General features: G+C 41.7%; 1 protein-coding gene across 10 annotated transcripts in view; it reads left to right on the top strand.

The window, feature by feature from the left end:
- PHACTR2 (phosphatase and actin regulator 2) overlaps window positions 1–16,851 on the top strand; it is a 321,121-nt gene that overhangs the window by 289,727 nt on the left and 14,543 nt on the right. For all 10 annotated transcript variants that reach the window (XM_051854253.2, XM_008263585.4, XM_051854256.2 and 7 more), the window contains 2 exons: window positions 380–517; window positions 12,948–13,024. In XM_051854253.2, the coding sequence (XP_051710213.1) occupies window positions 380–517; window positions 12,948–13,024 (215 nt within the window). The remainder of the gene's footprint in view (window positions 1–379; window positions 518–12,947; window positions 13,025–16,851) is intronic.

Here is a 16,851-nt window from a genome sequence, read left to right as displayed (position 1 = left end):
AGAGCAGCCCTCTTGTACCCGGGCTCCCTACTGTGGTGCCTGCGAGGCTGCGTGCTCCTTGTGTCAGGGATGACAGGCAGGTCTTCATCTCAGAGCCAGGAAGGTTGGGGGGAAGAGTGTAATGCAGATGGCTGTCCAAGACTGTGACCTAGCTAACAAGGATGATTTTTATAGTCTCAAAAATTAGGGCACATTGCTTTCTAGTTCTCATTACAAATTCCCAAGATGCTGCTGCCTTTTTTTTTTTTTTTTTTTTTTTTTGATACCTGAAAGTGACCCTGTTTAACCATAACTTGGAGGAGTTCTCTATGGAAAACTTGCCACCATGAGGCAGTCATTGGTTCACTGAACTCCACCTTTTTTTCCTGTCTTTCTGCAGCTCAGCCTGAGACCCACAGTAGCAGAGCTCCAAGCTCGAAGGATCCTACGGTTTAATGAGTATGTGGAAGTCACTGATTCTCCCGACTATGACCGACGAGCAGACAAGCCCTGGGCCAGGTTAACACCTGCAGACAAGGCAAGGATCTCGATGGCTGGAACACTGATTGGGTTGCTTTTCTAAATGTCCCACTAACCACCTACTCTCCATTTAGTGATCCTAGGAGACTGGATCTTACCAAATATCCCAACAACCTCAGATTATGTATGCCACTGTAGATGACACAGTTAGTAATATCAATGTGGTTCTTTTACTTAAATCTCAGAGAAAGTACTTCCTGGTTACCATGTAACCTGCCTGCATTCAAATCTAAATGAAGAGAGCCTCCCCACAACAAGGATTTCTCCTTAGTCTTATAAAATATAACTTATGCAACTTATTATTGTTAACAGTGGGAAAAGTATTGATTTACATCAAAGATGGCACACTTTTTCAATAAATGAGCAGAGTAAATATTTTAGGTTTTTTGGGTCATAAAAACCTTTGTTGCAACTGCTTAGCTCTGACATTGTGGCAGGAAAGCTGCAGCACACTATCTGTAATTGAACAGATGTCTACGTGTCCCAATAGCTCTTTACTTACAAAAGCAGATGGTGGGCCTGACTTGGTCTGTGGACTATGGCTTGCCAACCCATGTTCTCTACCTTTGCTCATGACCGGAAAGAAATTAAATGTATAAAGGGTTCCATCAATATAGAAAAATTGCAATTTTATGAGTACCGTGGTCCCATGGCCAAAGATTTATCCCAATCATTTATTGTTAAATGATTCACCTTAGTATGTTTGTAATATCCCCCAATAATGTGATTGAATTTTTGTCTCTAAACAAAATCTGATATTGAATCAATTCATGCTATACCCTGTCTAATGTTGAACTAGGGATTTAATGATGCCTTATGTTGAAGCTTCTTAACAGAAAATTTTGTTCTGTAAAGCATGTACTATGTGTCTAGTGTATAATGGAGATATTGGGATATATTTTTCTTAGTTACAGGCAAAATCATAAGGTCAACCCAGATTCAGGGGAAGGGGAGTGAGTTACACTTGTTGACAGAGGAGTGGCAAGGTTCTATTGTAGAACATGTGGGCTAGAGGGGTTATTTGACTGACTTTGGAAAATACAATTTGCCACATCCAACTTAACTAGCTACCTATTTATGCAGATACTGAACTTCAGAAAGGTAAGTAGGGCCAAGTAAGTGAGTAAAAATCACAGCAGTGCACAGTATGGAAGCAGTAAAAGCCTAAATGATTGAACATCTCATATGGAAACAAATTTTCCAATCCCTAGTCCTCCCTAACTCTTTTTTTGTTGGGAGATGAAGCTTGTCTATCTCTAGTGACGATAGAGAGGATTTTTTTTTTTCAGTTATTTTTTGTGTTGAAGCAAAAACAGGTTTTTGTGCTGGCCTTCCAGGTTTCAGGGGAAATGGGCTTGGCCAGGTTTTTCTCCCACTGGCTTAGTTTCTATTTATAAGTACTTTGAAGGCGCTCAACTTTTCACTTCTCCCCTGCAGATTGAACCTTGAGCCCCAGGATATAGATTGTCTCTCCCTACACACAGATAAGACTCGTTTTCTCCCTCTGACAACATCGCTCACATTTCTCCTGAGACTTTCTGAGATGTAAAGGACAACATTTTCATTTTTACAGAAAGGTTGATTTATTTGAAAGGCAAAGTTGCAGAGATTGCCATCCACTGGTTCATTCCCTAAATAGCCACAACAACAAGGACTGGACCAGGCCCAAAACAGGAGCCAGGAACTCCATTCAGGTCCCCCACGTAATTGGCAGGGACCTAAATACTTGAGCCATCATCCATTGCCTTCTGAGGTGCATTAGCAGGAAGCTGAATGGGAAGTGGAGGAGCAAGGCTTCAAACCAGTACTCCAGCAGCAGATAGGGTTTATCTTAAGCTATGGCTTCACCTGCTGTACCACAACCATGAGCCCAAGACAATATTTTTAGGACTGCATGTTTAATGTATGTTTCCTCAAAGAAAAATAAGAAAAAATGTCTGGGGCCAGACCAGGGCCAAGCTGGGAGCCAGAAATAAATCCTGGTCTTGCATATGGATGGTAGAAACCCAGCCACTTGAGCCATCTTCTGCTACCTCTCGGGATATGAATTAGCAGGAAGTAGGAGTCAGAAGCCTTTGAACCCAGGCACTCCAGTGTGGGATGTGGGCATCTTAACTGGTAGGCAAAACGCCTGCCCCATGCATGCTTTTTTTTATTTTTTTAGATTTATTTTATTTATTTGAAAGACAGAGTTATAGAGAGGGATGGGGGGTGGAGAGAGATCTTCCATCCTCTGGTTTACTCCTCAAATGGCTACAACAGCTGGGGCTGGGCCAAGCCAAAGCCAGGAGCCAGGGGCTTCACCCGGGTCTCCCACTGGGTGAAGGGATCCAAGGATATCTTCCATTGCTTCCCCAGGCGCATTAGCAGGGAGCTGGATCAGAAGTAGAGGAGCCAGAACTCAAACCAGAGTCCATATGGGATGCTGGCATCAAAGATAGAGGCTTAACCCACTAAGCCACAGCCAAGACCCTAACTGTGTATACTTTTTAAAGAAAGAAACAGAGAATCAAGAGGGTAGGGATTGATCCTTCAAAAAGTTCATGGAATATGCACATTATGGAAAAACTATGCAAAGATTTAAATTTATTTTTGTACCAAAGTAAACTTAGCTTTTTTTAAGATTTATTTTCATTTATTTGAAAGGCTGAGTTACAGAGAGAGGAAGAAGAAAAGAGAGATAAAATCTTCTGATTCACTCCTGAAATGGCCCCAACTGCTGAGGCTAGGCCAGGCCAAAGTTAGGAGCTCGGAACTCCTTCCAAGTCTCCCACGTGGGTTCAGGAGCCCAAGCATTTGCAACATCTTCTGCTGGGAAGCCAGGTACATTAGCAGAGAGCTGGATTGGAAGTAGAGCAGCTGAGTCTCAAAATGGTGCCCATATGGGGTGCTGGCATTGCAGGCGGAGGCTTAACCTCTATGTCACAATCCCGGCCCCTAAACTTAGCTTTTAATTCCATTTTTCCATGACCTTTTTGAAGGACCCTTGTATGGTATATTGTATATATACAAATGACACATGCTCACTGGCAAACATCAGAATATTCAAAACTGTGAAAAGAAGATAACAACTATAGTGCACAAAAATGTATGGCATTCTAAAAAATGATTTATTTATTTATTTGGAAGTCAGAGTTAAAGAGAAGGAGAGAGACAGAGAGATCTTTAATCCACTGGTTCACTCCACAGATGGCCTCAACTGCCAGAGCTGAGCCAGCCCAAAGCCAGGAGCCAGGCGCTTCATCCAGGTCTCTCCAGTAGGTAGTAGAGGCCCAAGTACTAGGGCCATCTGCTGCTGCTTTTCTCAGGCCATTATCAGGGAACTGGATTGAAAGTGGAGCAGCCCAGAATTCGAACCAGTGCCCATATGGAATTCTGGCATCACAGGCGGCGGCTTAATCTGCTCCATCACACTCTGGCCCCCATGTATGGCTTTTTTTTTTTTTTTTTTTTTTTTTTTTTTTGACAGGCAGAGTTAGACAGAGAGAGAGAGAGAGAGATAGAGAGATAGAGAGAAAGGTCTTCCTTTCTGTTGGTTCAACCCCAAAATGGCCACTATAGCCGGCGCTGCGTCGATCCGAAGCCAGGAGCCAGGTGCTTCCTCCTGGTCTCCCATGCGGGTGCAGGGCCCAAGCACTTGGGCCATCCTCCACTGCCCTTCTGGGCCACAGCAGAGAGCTGGACTGGAAGAGGAGCAACTGGGACAGAATCCGGCGTCCAACCGGGACCAGAACCCCGGGGTGCTGGCGCCACAGGCGGAGGATTAGCCAAGTGAGCCGTGGCGCCGGCCTATGGACGGCATTTTTTAAGAATTAAAAAAGGAGCTGGCGCTGTGGTGTAGTGGGTAAAGTGGCTGCCCACAGTGCCGGCATTGCATGTGGGTGCCAGTTTGCAAGTCCCAGCTGCTCCACTTCCGATCCAGCCCTCTGCTATGGCCTGGGAAAGTAGTGGAAGATGGCCCAAGTCCTTGGGTGCATGCATCTGCGTGGGAGACCCAAAAGAAGCCTCTGGCTTCTGGCTTTGGAATGGCGCAGCACCGGCCGTTGCAGCCAGTTGGGGAATAAACCAGCGGATGGAAGACCTCTCTCTCTGTCTGCCCCTCCTTCTCTCTGTGTAACTCCGACTTTCAAATAAATAAATAAACCTTTTAAAAAAATTAATAAAAGCCGGCGCCATGGCTCACTTCGGGGGTGAACCAACGGAAAAAGGAAGACCTTTCTGTCTCTCTCTCTCTCTCTCTCTGTAACTCTGCCTGTCAAAAAATAAATAAATAAAAATTTTTAAAAAATTAATAAAAAGTGGCTGGTGCTGTGGTGTAGCAGGTAAAGCCGCCGCTTGCAGTGCCGGCATAGCATACAGGCACCAGTTCAAGTCCCGGCTGTTCCACCTCCGATCCAGCTCTCTGCTATGGCCTGGGAAAGCAGTAGAAGATGGCCCAAGTCCTTGGGCCTCTGCACCCTCATGGGAGACCAGAAAGAAGCTCCTGGCTCCTGGCTTCAGATCGGCGCAGCTTGAGCCTTTGCAGCCAACTGAGGAGTGAACCAGCGGATGGAAGAACTCTCTCTCTCTCTCTCTCTCTGTCTCTGCCTCTGCCTCTCCTCTCTCTGTGTAACTCTGCCTTCCAAATAAATAAATAAATCTTTAAAAAAGAGAATTAAAAAAATAATTTCTAAAAATACTGTTTCTTACCTAATAGAAAATTGTTTGTTTCCTTCAAGTGTTGAAAGATGAATATAATAAAATAGTATTTATTGCCCAGAGATACTAAAACTATTAATAGTCTTAGTGTATATTTCATTTTTAGAATGAGAATAGCACATGCTAATCTTCATTATTATAGTAGGCATTTCCAATTTCTATTGCTTTCTTAACCTTAAATGAAACACTCCATAATGATTTTATCAGGTTCAAAGCAATGTATGTTTTTCAGTAAGTTAGTTGATTAAAAAATGTGTGATTTTAAAAAAAAGATTTATTTATTTATTTGAGCGTCAGAGATACAGAGAGACAGAGGCAGAGAGAGAAAGAGAAAGGTCTTCCATCTGCTGGTTCATTCTCCAAATGGCCACAATGCCCGGGGCTGGACCAATCCGAAGCCAAGAACCAGGAGCTTCTTCTGGATCTCCTACGCGAGTTCAGAAGCCCAGGGACTTGGGCCATCTTCCACTGCTTTCCCAGGCCATAGCGGAGAGCTGAATCGGAAGTGGAGCTGCCAGGACTTGAATTAGTGCCCATATGGGATGCTAGCACTGTAGGTGGTGGCTTTACCCGCTACACCACAATGCCTGCCCCTGTAATTTATTTTAAAAATGAGAGTTTTATATTTTTTAACTTTGGGACTGTATATACCATTTTAGAAAAACTGAAGCTACTGAAAATAAATGCTGCCACTTCTGCTTTTAAATGTCTAAACAGATCCTAGGAAACAGCTTCCTGTTGGTGATCCATCCTAGCACCATCTGGGCCCATATCTCACCGCCTGTGCCCACCTTTTCTAGAACATGTCTTTACCCAGAGCTGCATATCCCTGACATATATTTTCAGACAACTGGTCTCTATAACTTCATACCACATTGGCGGCCACATCATCCATATAACTGACTTGTTATTTTTAAAATAAAAACCAGCACACACAATGTGGAGATGTGAGGCAAGTATATAGATGACATAGGCCCTGAGGTTCATCTTATTGGATGTGATGTTGAACTTGATGGAGGAAGACCTCAGTATGAACCCTATCTTTGTTCCTTTTTTTTCCCCCAGAAACCTTTTATTTAAGGAATACAAACTTAATACATTTCGTAATTACAACTTTAGGAACATGGTGATTCTTCGCACCTTTCCCACCCCCCCCAACCACACTCCCACCCCTCTTTCTCCTCCCTCTCCTATTCCTGTTCTTATTTTTCACTAAGATCTGCTTTGAATTAACTTTATACACTTATGATTAACTCTATACTAAGTAAAGAATTTAACAAATAGTATAAAAAAAAAAAAAAAAAAAAAAAACAAAACCCTGTTCCTCAACAGTTGAGACAGCGGCTGTTCAAAGTCATTGCTCTCGAAGTGTCAATTTCATTTCTACAGACTGCCTTTTAGGTGCTCTGTTAGCTCTCACAGGTCAGGGAGAACATATGCCTTTGTCTTTTTGGGACTGACTTATTTCTTTAAGTATGATGTTTTCCAGTTTCATCCATTTTGTTGCAAACAACCAGATTTTTTCTTACTGCTATATAGTATTCCATAATGTACATATGTTAATTTCTTTATCCAGTCTTCAGTTGATGGACATTTAGGTTGATTCCATATCTTAGCTACTGTGAATTGAGCTGCAATAGACATGGGTGTGCAGATAAGTCTTTCATATGCTGATTTCATTTTCCTTGGGTAAATTCCCTGGAGTAAGATGGCTGGGTCATATGGTAGGTCTATATTCAGATTTCTAAGGAATCTCCATACTGTCTTTCACAGTGGCTGTAGCAGTTTACATTCTCACCAACAGTGGATTAGAGTATTTTTTTCCTCACATCCTCACCAGCATTTGTTGTTAGTTGATTTCAATATGAGAGCCATTCTAACTGGGGTGAGGTGAAACTTCATTGTGGTTTTGATTTGCATTTCCCTGATGGCTAGTGATCTGAGCATTTTTTCATGTGTGTTGGCCATTTGGAATTCCTCTTTTGAAAAATGCCTGTTTAAGTTCTTTGACCATTTCTTAACTGCATTGTTTGTTTTGCTGGTGTGGAATTTCTTGATATCTTTATATATATTGGTTATTAATCCTTTATCAGTTGCAGAGTTTACAAATAATTTCTCCCATTCTGTTGGTTGCCTCTTCACTTTGCAGGTTCTCTTTTAAAGATTTATTTATTTATTTATTTGAAAGAGTTACACAAAGAAGGAGAGGCAGAGAGAGAAAGAGAGGTCTTCCATCCACTGGTTCACTCCTCAGTTGACCACAACATCTGGAGCTGCACCAGTCTGAAGCCAGGAGCCAGGAGCTTCTTCCGGGTCTCCCATGCGGATGCATGGACCCAAGGACGTGGGCCATCTTCCACTGTTTTCCCAGGCCATAGCAGAGAGCCAGATCGGAAGTGGAAACGCTGGGACTCAAACTGGTGCCCATATGGGATGCTGGCATTGCAGGCGGCGGCTTTACCTGCTATACCACAGCGCCGGCCCAATGGAGTGTTTCTTTTGCAGTGCAGAAGGTTCTCAATTTGATGTAATCCATCTTTGTTACTTAATGCTCATTTCATAGCCAGCCAGTCGCATGACTTCTCTAGGCTTCCCATTTATTAACTGGAGCACAGAAGTCTTGCAGTAGGATTCAGATTATCAACTGTTTTGTAACACATCTCTTCCAAAAGCTAGTGCCTTTAAGCAACTATTTGTTTTGCACACAACTTTGCCAGTTAGGAGTTTCAGAAGCTCTTGGCTCTACACTGTGTTTCTAATCCACATGGCATTGGCTGAGGTGGTGGCCTGGAGAATCCATTTCCAAGTCTGCTTGACTGCTAATGAGTCTGTGCCTTACATTCTTCCTATCCATGCGACCTCTCATCCTCTAGAACCTTCCCTCCTACCTAGGTTTCCCACAGTATGGCTGCCCGAGAGTAGTTACATTTCTTTTTGCAGAGCTGCTGGTTTCCCAGGTGCCAGGTAAGGAGTACCCACAGCTGGCACGGTACCGTCTCTCTGATGTTCAGAGCACTTCACACAACTCACCCAGTTTCAGCCTCTCTTGTTGAGGGAATGGCAAGGTACCAAGGAGACTGGGGCTGGACCTGCAAATCTTTAACTGGCTCTCTGTGGGTAAAAATATGTGCATATGTGCATGGTCATCAGAGAAGTAAAAATTTAGTTAATGTAAAGGATGTGTAGTACACAATTTGCAGTTGTATGGTGTTTTTTTTTTTTTAACTTTTATTTAATGAATATACGTTTCCCAAGTACGAATAATGGATTACTATGGCTTCCCCCCCATACCGTCCCTCCCACCCACAACCCTCCCCTTTCCCACTCCCTCTCCCCTTCCATTCACATCAAGATTCATTTTCGATTATCTTAATATACAGAAGATCAGCTTAGTATACATTAAGTAAGGATTTCAACAGTTTGCTCCCACACAGAAACATAAAGTGAAAAATAATAGATGATTTTTTTTAATGATGATGAAATCAGATCAGACCTATTGTCATGTTTAATCCCAGTGAGAGTCAAGTTGGGAGTTGATAGTTTCTTTTCTTTTCTTTTCTTTTCTTTTTTTTTTTTTTTTACAGAGGATCAGTTTAGTATACATTAAGTAAAGATTTCAACAGTTTGCACCCCCATAGAAACACAAAGTGAAATATATTATTTGAGTACTCGTTATAGCATTAAATCTCAATGCACAGCACATTAAGGACAGAGATCCTACATGAGGAGTAAGTGCACAGTGACTCCTGTTGTTGACTTTACCAATTGACACTCCTGTCTATGGCATCAGTAATCTCCCTATGCTCCAGTCATGAGTTTCCAAGGCTATGGAAGCCCCTTGAGTTCTCCGACTCTTATCTTGTTTAGACAAGGTCATAGTCAAAGTGGAGGTTCTCTCCTCCCTTCAGAGAAAGGTACCTCCTTCTTTGAAGACCTGTTCTTTCCACTGAGATCTCACTCACAGAGATCTTTTGCCAGAGTGTCTTGGCTTTCCATGCCTGAAATACTCTCATGGGCTTTTCAGCCAGATCTGAATGCCTTTAGGGCTGATTCTGAGGCCAGAGTGCTATTTAGGGCATCTGCCATTCTATGAGTCTGCTGAGTATCTCACTTCCCATGTTGGATCACTCTCCCCTTTATTTATTCTATCGGTTAGTGTTAGCAGGTACTAGACTTGCTTATGTGCTCCCTTTGACTCTTAGTCCTTTCATTATGATCAATTGCGAACTGAAATTGATCACTTGGACTAGTGAGATGGCATTGGTACATGCCACCTTGATGGGATTAAATTGGAGTCCCCTGGTATGTTTCTAACTCTACCATTTGGGGCAAGTCAGCTTGAGCATGTCCCAAATTATATATCTCTTCCCTCTCTTATTCCTACTCTTATGTTTAACAGGGATCACATTTCAGTTCAATTTCAACACTTAAGAATAACTGTGTATTAATTACAGAATTAAACCAGTCATATTAAGTAGAACAGACAAAAAAACTACTAAGAGGGATAATGTATTAAGTTGTTCATTAACAGTCAGGGCTATGCTGATCAAGTCACCGTTTCCCATAGTGTCCCTTTCACTTCAACAGGTTTCCTTTTTGGTGTTCAGTCAGTTGTCACCAATCAGGGAGAACATATGGTATTTGTCCCTTTGGGACTGGCTTATTTCACTCAGCATGATGTGTTCCAGATTCCTCCATTTTGTTGCAAATGACTGGATTTCGTTGTTTCTTACTGCGGTATAGTATTCTAAAGAGTACATATCCCATAATTTCTTTATCCAGTCTACCGTTGATGGGCATTTAGGTTGGTTCCAGGTCTTAGCTATTGTGAATTGTGCTGCAATAAACATTAGGCTGCAGACCGCTTTTTTGTTTGCCAATTTAAATTCCTTTGGGTAAATTCCAAGGAGTGGGATGGCTGGGTCGAACGGTAGGGTTATCTTCAGGTTTCTGAGGAATCTCCAGACTGACTTCCATAGTGGCTTGACCAGTTTGCATTCCCACCAACAGTGGGTTAGTGTCCCTTTTTCCCCACATCCTCGCCAGCATCTGTTGTTGGTAGATTTCTGAATGTGAGCCATTCTAACCGGGGTGAGGTGGAACCTCATTGTGGTTTTGATTTGCATTTCTCTGATTGCTAATGACCTTGAACATTTTTTCATGTGCCTGTTGGCCATTTGGATTTCCTCTTTTGAAAAATGTCTATTGAGGTCCTTGGCCCATCTCTTAATTGGGTTGTTGGTTTTGTTTTTGTGGAGTTTCTTGATCTCTTTGTAGATTCTGGTTATTAACCCTTTATCTGTTGCATAGTTTGCAAATATTTGCAGTTGTATGGTTTTGTAACTTCATGTCTCAGTGGATTCTCACAGAAAGTGTTCATTGATTTTTTGCCAGATTCTTGCAACTTATAATGGCAAATAAGGACTTGGTCTTTTTTTTGTTTGAGTCTCCGTCAACGACACTATCTTTCTGCACTCCACTAGATTCTCCCTCAATACAGATGAAAGAATTGTGAGTTACAAACACAAAGTAAAATTCTGTTTTTTCAAAGGCTCATAATAATAACATCTTATTGATGACTTTACTGTGTACAAAGTATTTTCAAATATGCTCCCCCATAGTTGCTGGTACTGTGAGGAATGGGGATGGGAAATGGGGGTTTGGGAGCAACATGACTCACAGAGGGCACAGCCAAGACTGGAATCCATGTCTTCTGCCTGCAAATGCACTATTGTTGCTTTCTCTTTATGTTTCTAAAAGAAATTTAAAATGAACATAGAGACAGGATTCTCTGCCATTATTCCAATTAAAATACCTCCTTTTGGTGGGCATTTGGCACAGCAGTCAAGATGTTGCTTGAGATACTTGTATCCCATATCAGACTGAGTTGAATCCTGACTTCACTTCGAATTCCAGCTTCCTGCTACTGAACACCCTGGGAGGCAGGAAATGATAGATCAAGTACCTGGGTCCCTGCCACTCACCTAGGAGACGTGGATTGAGTTACAGGATCCTGGCTGTCCTGGCCTAGCCCCAGCATTTGAGAAGTGAACCAGCAAATGGAAGATCTCTGTCTCTGTCTCTTTCCATCTCAGCCTTTCTTATAAAGTGAAAATAAATAACTAAAGATATTTCTTAAAATTCCTCCTTTAGGGAAGAATTTATTATAGAGGTTATTGGTGGGTGATATAGGACATCTTTACTATTGCAGCTTGTGGTCCTAGGTACCAGTTTTTACAGTAAGCAAAGCAAAGCATCCTCACTGTTGGTCTGAAGCATGGGACAAGATGTACAGCCAGGTCACGAGAGGCTAAGACCGGCAGACATTTCTCTGGTTACATCTCCTCTTCCAGGCATCAGTAGCAAGAATTCTGGCCTGGGAACTGGGACCATAATAGGAACTGCAAGGGCTGAGGTGTATATTTGGAAAACAAAAAGAATCTGTGCCACAGGATTTAAATACAGCATTGAGAGGGATGTCGGGGAAAGGCTTCTGGATTGTAGAGTGATGCTTAGCTGCAGGAGAGAGCCAGGGAGAGGCCTGAGGGCTTCCTTCTGTCTTTTCCCTTTTCTAAAATTCATTATTTTCCATCCACAGAGTACATTTTCTTATCTCTCTCAGCGAAGTTGCTCTGTATTGTCATTCTGTGTTTTGCCTGAAGAGTCCATTTTGCATAGAGGTGTGGTGGGTGTAATTAGTAACTTTTCCTTTTTTACATCTAGAAAAAATTGGAAATAAAAATATGCGACACATCAAAACCAAAACCCATGTGATCCTGGCGCTATTTGTTGACAGATAACTAACAGCATTTTGCTGTGTTCCTCAGCTTTTGAGTCTGAATGGCAGACACAGCCCTATGAACACCAAAATTTACACGGCACAGAGTGTGTGTTCTTTACATAGTAATGGCGTTCTGTTAATATTTTCTTTGAGTTGCTCTCAGTGCTGGCTTGAAATTTTAAGTTCTGTTTGTCTAAACTTTCAATATTAAAGAATAAACAGTCACTGACTTCCCTGTAGCTCTGTGGCAGTTAGTCAAAGGCGTGTTGTCGTGGGTGGCACTAAATGCAGAGCTTTTCTAGGACAACGGTACTATTTCTCAGAAAATCTCAAAACCTGCACTTTCTTGTGGTCGGGGAGGGTGGGGGATGTTATGAGTGAGTCATAGACCAGGCCCCAGGATGGGTTCAACAAAGGCCTCCTTCTCTCCTCCTGCCAAGGACACTTGGAGGATGTCTATCCTGGTTTTAATTTGGCTTTACACCTTTGAGTATCCCTCACCTGAAATGTGGGGACTAGAGGTATTTCAGATTTCTAACTTTGTAATCTTTGCATATGTATAATGAAATATATTGGGGATAGTACCCATGTCAGCACATGACATTCATTTATGTTTCAGGAAGTCTTATATCCTGAGGGTAATTTTATGCTATATTTGTACTTCACTTGCATTTAGACTGACTCATCACGTTAGGTCAGGTGTGGAATTTTCCACTGGTAGTGTGATGGCGGCACTCAGAAGCTTGGATTTTGGAGCATTTCAGATTTTTGGATTAGGGGTGCTCAACTTGTAGTATATTATATTTATTATGCCATTGCCTGGTGGAAATTAGGAATCCCTTTCTGTCTCTGAAACATTTCTTAAAAGAATGTCTGTTCATTCATGCTGTATATATTGGGGAAACATGACCAAAATAACAATCCTGTTTATCTATATTTTCCTTTTCAGGCAGCAATAAGGAAAGAACTAAATGAATTTAAAAGCACAGAAATGGAAGTTCACGAAGAGAGTCGACAGTTTACAAGGTGAGTAGACAAAATATAGTTTGACATATTGAAAATGATTACGATGGTAAATCTTTATGTCATGTCATTTATTGCAAGTGTGTCGGGGTCTCAAGCCTGAGGCTGGCCCCTGACCAGCAGGGGCCAGTACAGACACTCCCCAACAAGGCGAACGGGAAGGGTAAGGTCGACGGGTGAAGAACACACCACAGCAAGCACCCGTGAGTTTTGTCGAAGCAGGAACTGCTTTATTGAGGAAGTATATAGGCTTATAAAGCTTACGAAGGACATGCGCAGTAGGGGAGCCAATCAGCGAAAAGGTCACGCAGGCATGGGTGGACCACGCACAGGGGCACCTTAAGTAAAGTATAGGGATCACGCACTGTCCACATGTCCAGAACTAAAGAGGACCTATCCCTGCCAGTGATCTGATCTTACGTAGCTTAACCCTTAACCGAAGCAGCCACAGACACGCCCCTCAAACATTCACCAGTCGCCATATTGTAATGGAGATTTTAGGCAATGCCCAACACAAGTGAACGATTTTTCAATTAAGGTTTAGCATAAAACTATCTAATGAACATTTTGCTTCTCTCACATTCACCCTTGTATGCATTTATTGGTAAGCTAACAATAAATGTGACAGTTTTAAAGAATATGACTAGTGGCCAGCATTGTGATATGGGAAGCTGGTGTTACAAGAGACAGCTTAACCCACTTCCAATCCAGCTTCCTGCTAATGCACCTCGGAAGGCAATGTATAATGGCTAAAGTGCTTGGACTACTGCCACCCATGTTGGAGACCTGGATGGAGTTTGTTGCTCCTGGCTTCCGCCTAGCCCAGCCCTGGCTGTTGTGGCTACTTGGGAATTGAACCAGCAAAAGAAAGATCTCCCTCCCTCCCTCCCTTCCTCCATCCCACACCCCTCCCCCCAGTTTCTTTCAGATGCTCCACCTTTCAGATAATTAAACATCTAAATAAACTAAAGATATGACTAGAAAAGATGCTTAATTTCTGGAATTTCATAAGGAACTCATATCTCTTTTAGGATCTGTAAGATTAATCATGCTGAATAAGAATTCCTAAAATTAAATTGTTTTTATTTCTTTCAAGGAAATGTGAGTCATTCAAAAGGGCTGCATTTGGTTCTTTTCTTAGATTCATTTTCTGGGCCAGAAGACAAGTATCAACATCATTTATTTCACTCTTGAATGCACTCTTCAAGTTGTATGCCCAGAACAGATTCTGGCAAGAGTCATTGTGGACACATGTGTGTCACTTTGGGTTCACAGTAGTCAGAGCTAAGGATAGAAACTGTATTTTCAGAAGAGGGAACTTAGAATGTGAATCCAGTCTTTATTGATACCACAGAAGATCATGGGACTCCATCAGTTTTCCTCCCAGCACCCTTCAGTTTCGCAGATTACTTAAACCAGAAGGGACCTTTGTGATCCTGTCATTGAACCCCACAGGTCACAGGTGTTTTGTTTATTCTGTCCCACAAGTGTATTGAATTCTCTTGTATAACAGGTGCGCGCCTAACAATTTGAACACAGATGTTTCTTAATTGAATTAATAGGGGCAGAAGTTTAGCCTAGCAGTTAAGGTGCCTCTCTCTCTCTATCAGCGTACCTGGTTTCAGTTCCTAGCTCTGGCTCTTGACTCCAGCTTTCTGTTATTGCAGACCATTGCAGACTGCAGTGACAGCTCAAGTAATTAGGTTTCTGCCACCCATGGGAAGACTTGGATTGAGTTCCCAGCTCCCAGCTTCAGCCTGGCTCAGCCCTGGCCATTGTGGGCATCTGGGGGTGAGCCAGCAGATGGGAGCTCTCTCTGTATTACACATACATTCTCTCTCTGACTCTCCCTCTCTCTCTTTAATTCTCTGATTCAGAATAATGAATTTCTTTTTAAGATTTATTTATTTACTTGAAATGCAGAGTTAGAGAGGGGGAGAGACTAAGAGAGCTCTTTCATCAACTGGGACCATCCCCAAATGGCCCCAACTCCATCCTCATCCTCCTCCCCCATGGGTGGAAGGGGACCAAGTACTTCTACTGAAAGAGAATCTCTCTTCTGTACTCTGTGAACAAGCATAATAAAATTGGGGTACAGGGAGAAGTAGAGAGCATTTTTTCTATACATGTATTTTATGTACAAAAATAGCATATTCAAATAAAGCATTCAAAGATTATACAAAAGTCGATAAGTAAAATGAAACTCCCGTTCATGCCTCCCCCATCTCATTTCCATTCTCACAAGTGAGCAGTGGTAAAGATTTGATGTAGATCCTTCCAGACATTTTTCTCTGCATTTACAAACATATACAAGGAGTCTTCAAAAAGTTCATGAAAACATTATGTAAAAACATTATGTATGGATTTTTTTGCACCAAAATAAACAACTTAGAGTTTCATTTTCCATGAACTTGAAGTGCCTTCATACACACACACACACGCATTTATGTATACCTTCTCACAAAACATCTAGAAAATATCTGTATTAGAATATGTTTCATTCATTTGTTTGACTCTATAGCATTTCATAGATAATTCAACATTAAGATATTGAACAATTATATTATAGATGTATCTTTATGAAGTTTTTCCGTTTTTCATGATTAACTGTGCTGCCTTGACTCTCTTTATGCATGTTTCTGTGTGCATTATTGTTAGTATTTCTGTGATAATACCATCGATGGATTGGCCAGATCTGTGGATATATATTGTTTACATACTGTAATTGCCCAAAAAGGGCATTAGTTTACAGACCTGCCATTCATGGGCATGCCTGGTCTACTCACTCACCCTCATCAGTCCTGGGGCCTGGGAGTGGAAGGGACAGATGTTGAGATACTGCCGTTCTAAAGGACCAACAATAATACTCCATTACATTGTTTCTAATTGACTTAAATTTTTTTTCTTTGATTTGCCTATTCTAGAATCTTTGATCAGTTTTCTTTTGGATTGTTTGTCCTTTTTATATGGATTTATAGAGAAATTGTGGATATCATCCATTATTACATGTCACATTATTTTTCTCCAAACTGTTGCTAAACTTTTAATTTTATAGTGGTCTTTTGTTTAAATTTTTGCATATTCAAATATATCTAGATTTAAAATTTTTATTTAGTAGTTTTGCATCTTATGGAGAGAGGCCATTATTATAGAAGTATTATTTTTTCATTTTAATTTTTTTAAAATGTTATGCATTTGAAAGGCAGAGAAAGAGGAAGAGAGAGCTACCATCTGCTGGCTCCCTCCCCAGCTGCCCACAATAGACAGCTGAAACAGAGTAGGAGCTGGGAGTCAGGAACACAATCTGAGTTTCTCACTTGGGTGGCAAAGACCCAATTACTAGGGTCTACCTTAATAGGAAGCTGGAACTGGGAGCTAGAGGTGGGAATCAAGCCCAATTACTCCAATATGGTATCCAAGTGTCCTAACTGCTATACCAGATACCTACCCCAAAGCAGTTATTTTCAACTTTGATAAATGCCTTTTTTTTTTTCTTTACACTTAGATCTGTCATCCTTTGGGCATTTATTTGTCCATGTGATTCAAAAGAATAAAGTAACTTTACTTTTTCTTAACTTAATCCTTGGTTGTCTCAATGTCATTTAATTCCCTCTGGCTGTGAAATTCTCTTTTACTATACACGTGAGTCAATTTTGGAATTCTTGGTTATGCTCTAAGGAGCTGTGTGTCTGTCCCTGCCTTGTCACAGTGTTTAAGTAGAATGGATTTGGGGACCAGGCACTTGGATTCCCACATCCTGCGTAGGAATCCTGGTTTGAGTCCTGGCTACTCCACTGCATTCCAGCTTTCTGCTATTGCTCACCCTGGGA

The sequence above is a fragment of the Oryctolagus cuniculus genome, chromosome 5, assembly GCF_964237555.1.
Source record: "Oryctolagus cuniculus chromosome 5, mOryCun1.1, whole genome shotgun sequence".
Classification (NCBI taxonomy): Eukaryota; Metazoa; Chordata; class Mammalia; order Lagomorpha; family Leporidae; genus Oryctolagus; species Oryctolagus cuniculus.
The sequence above is the reverse complement of the archived record's forward strand: the minus strand, read 5'-3'. Positions and strand labels throughout refer to the sequence as shown.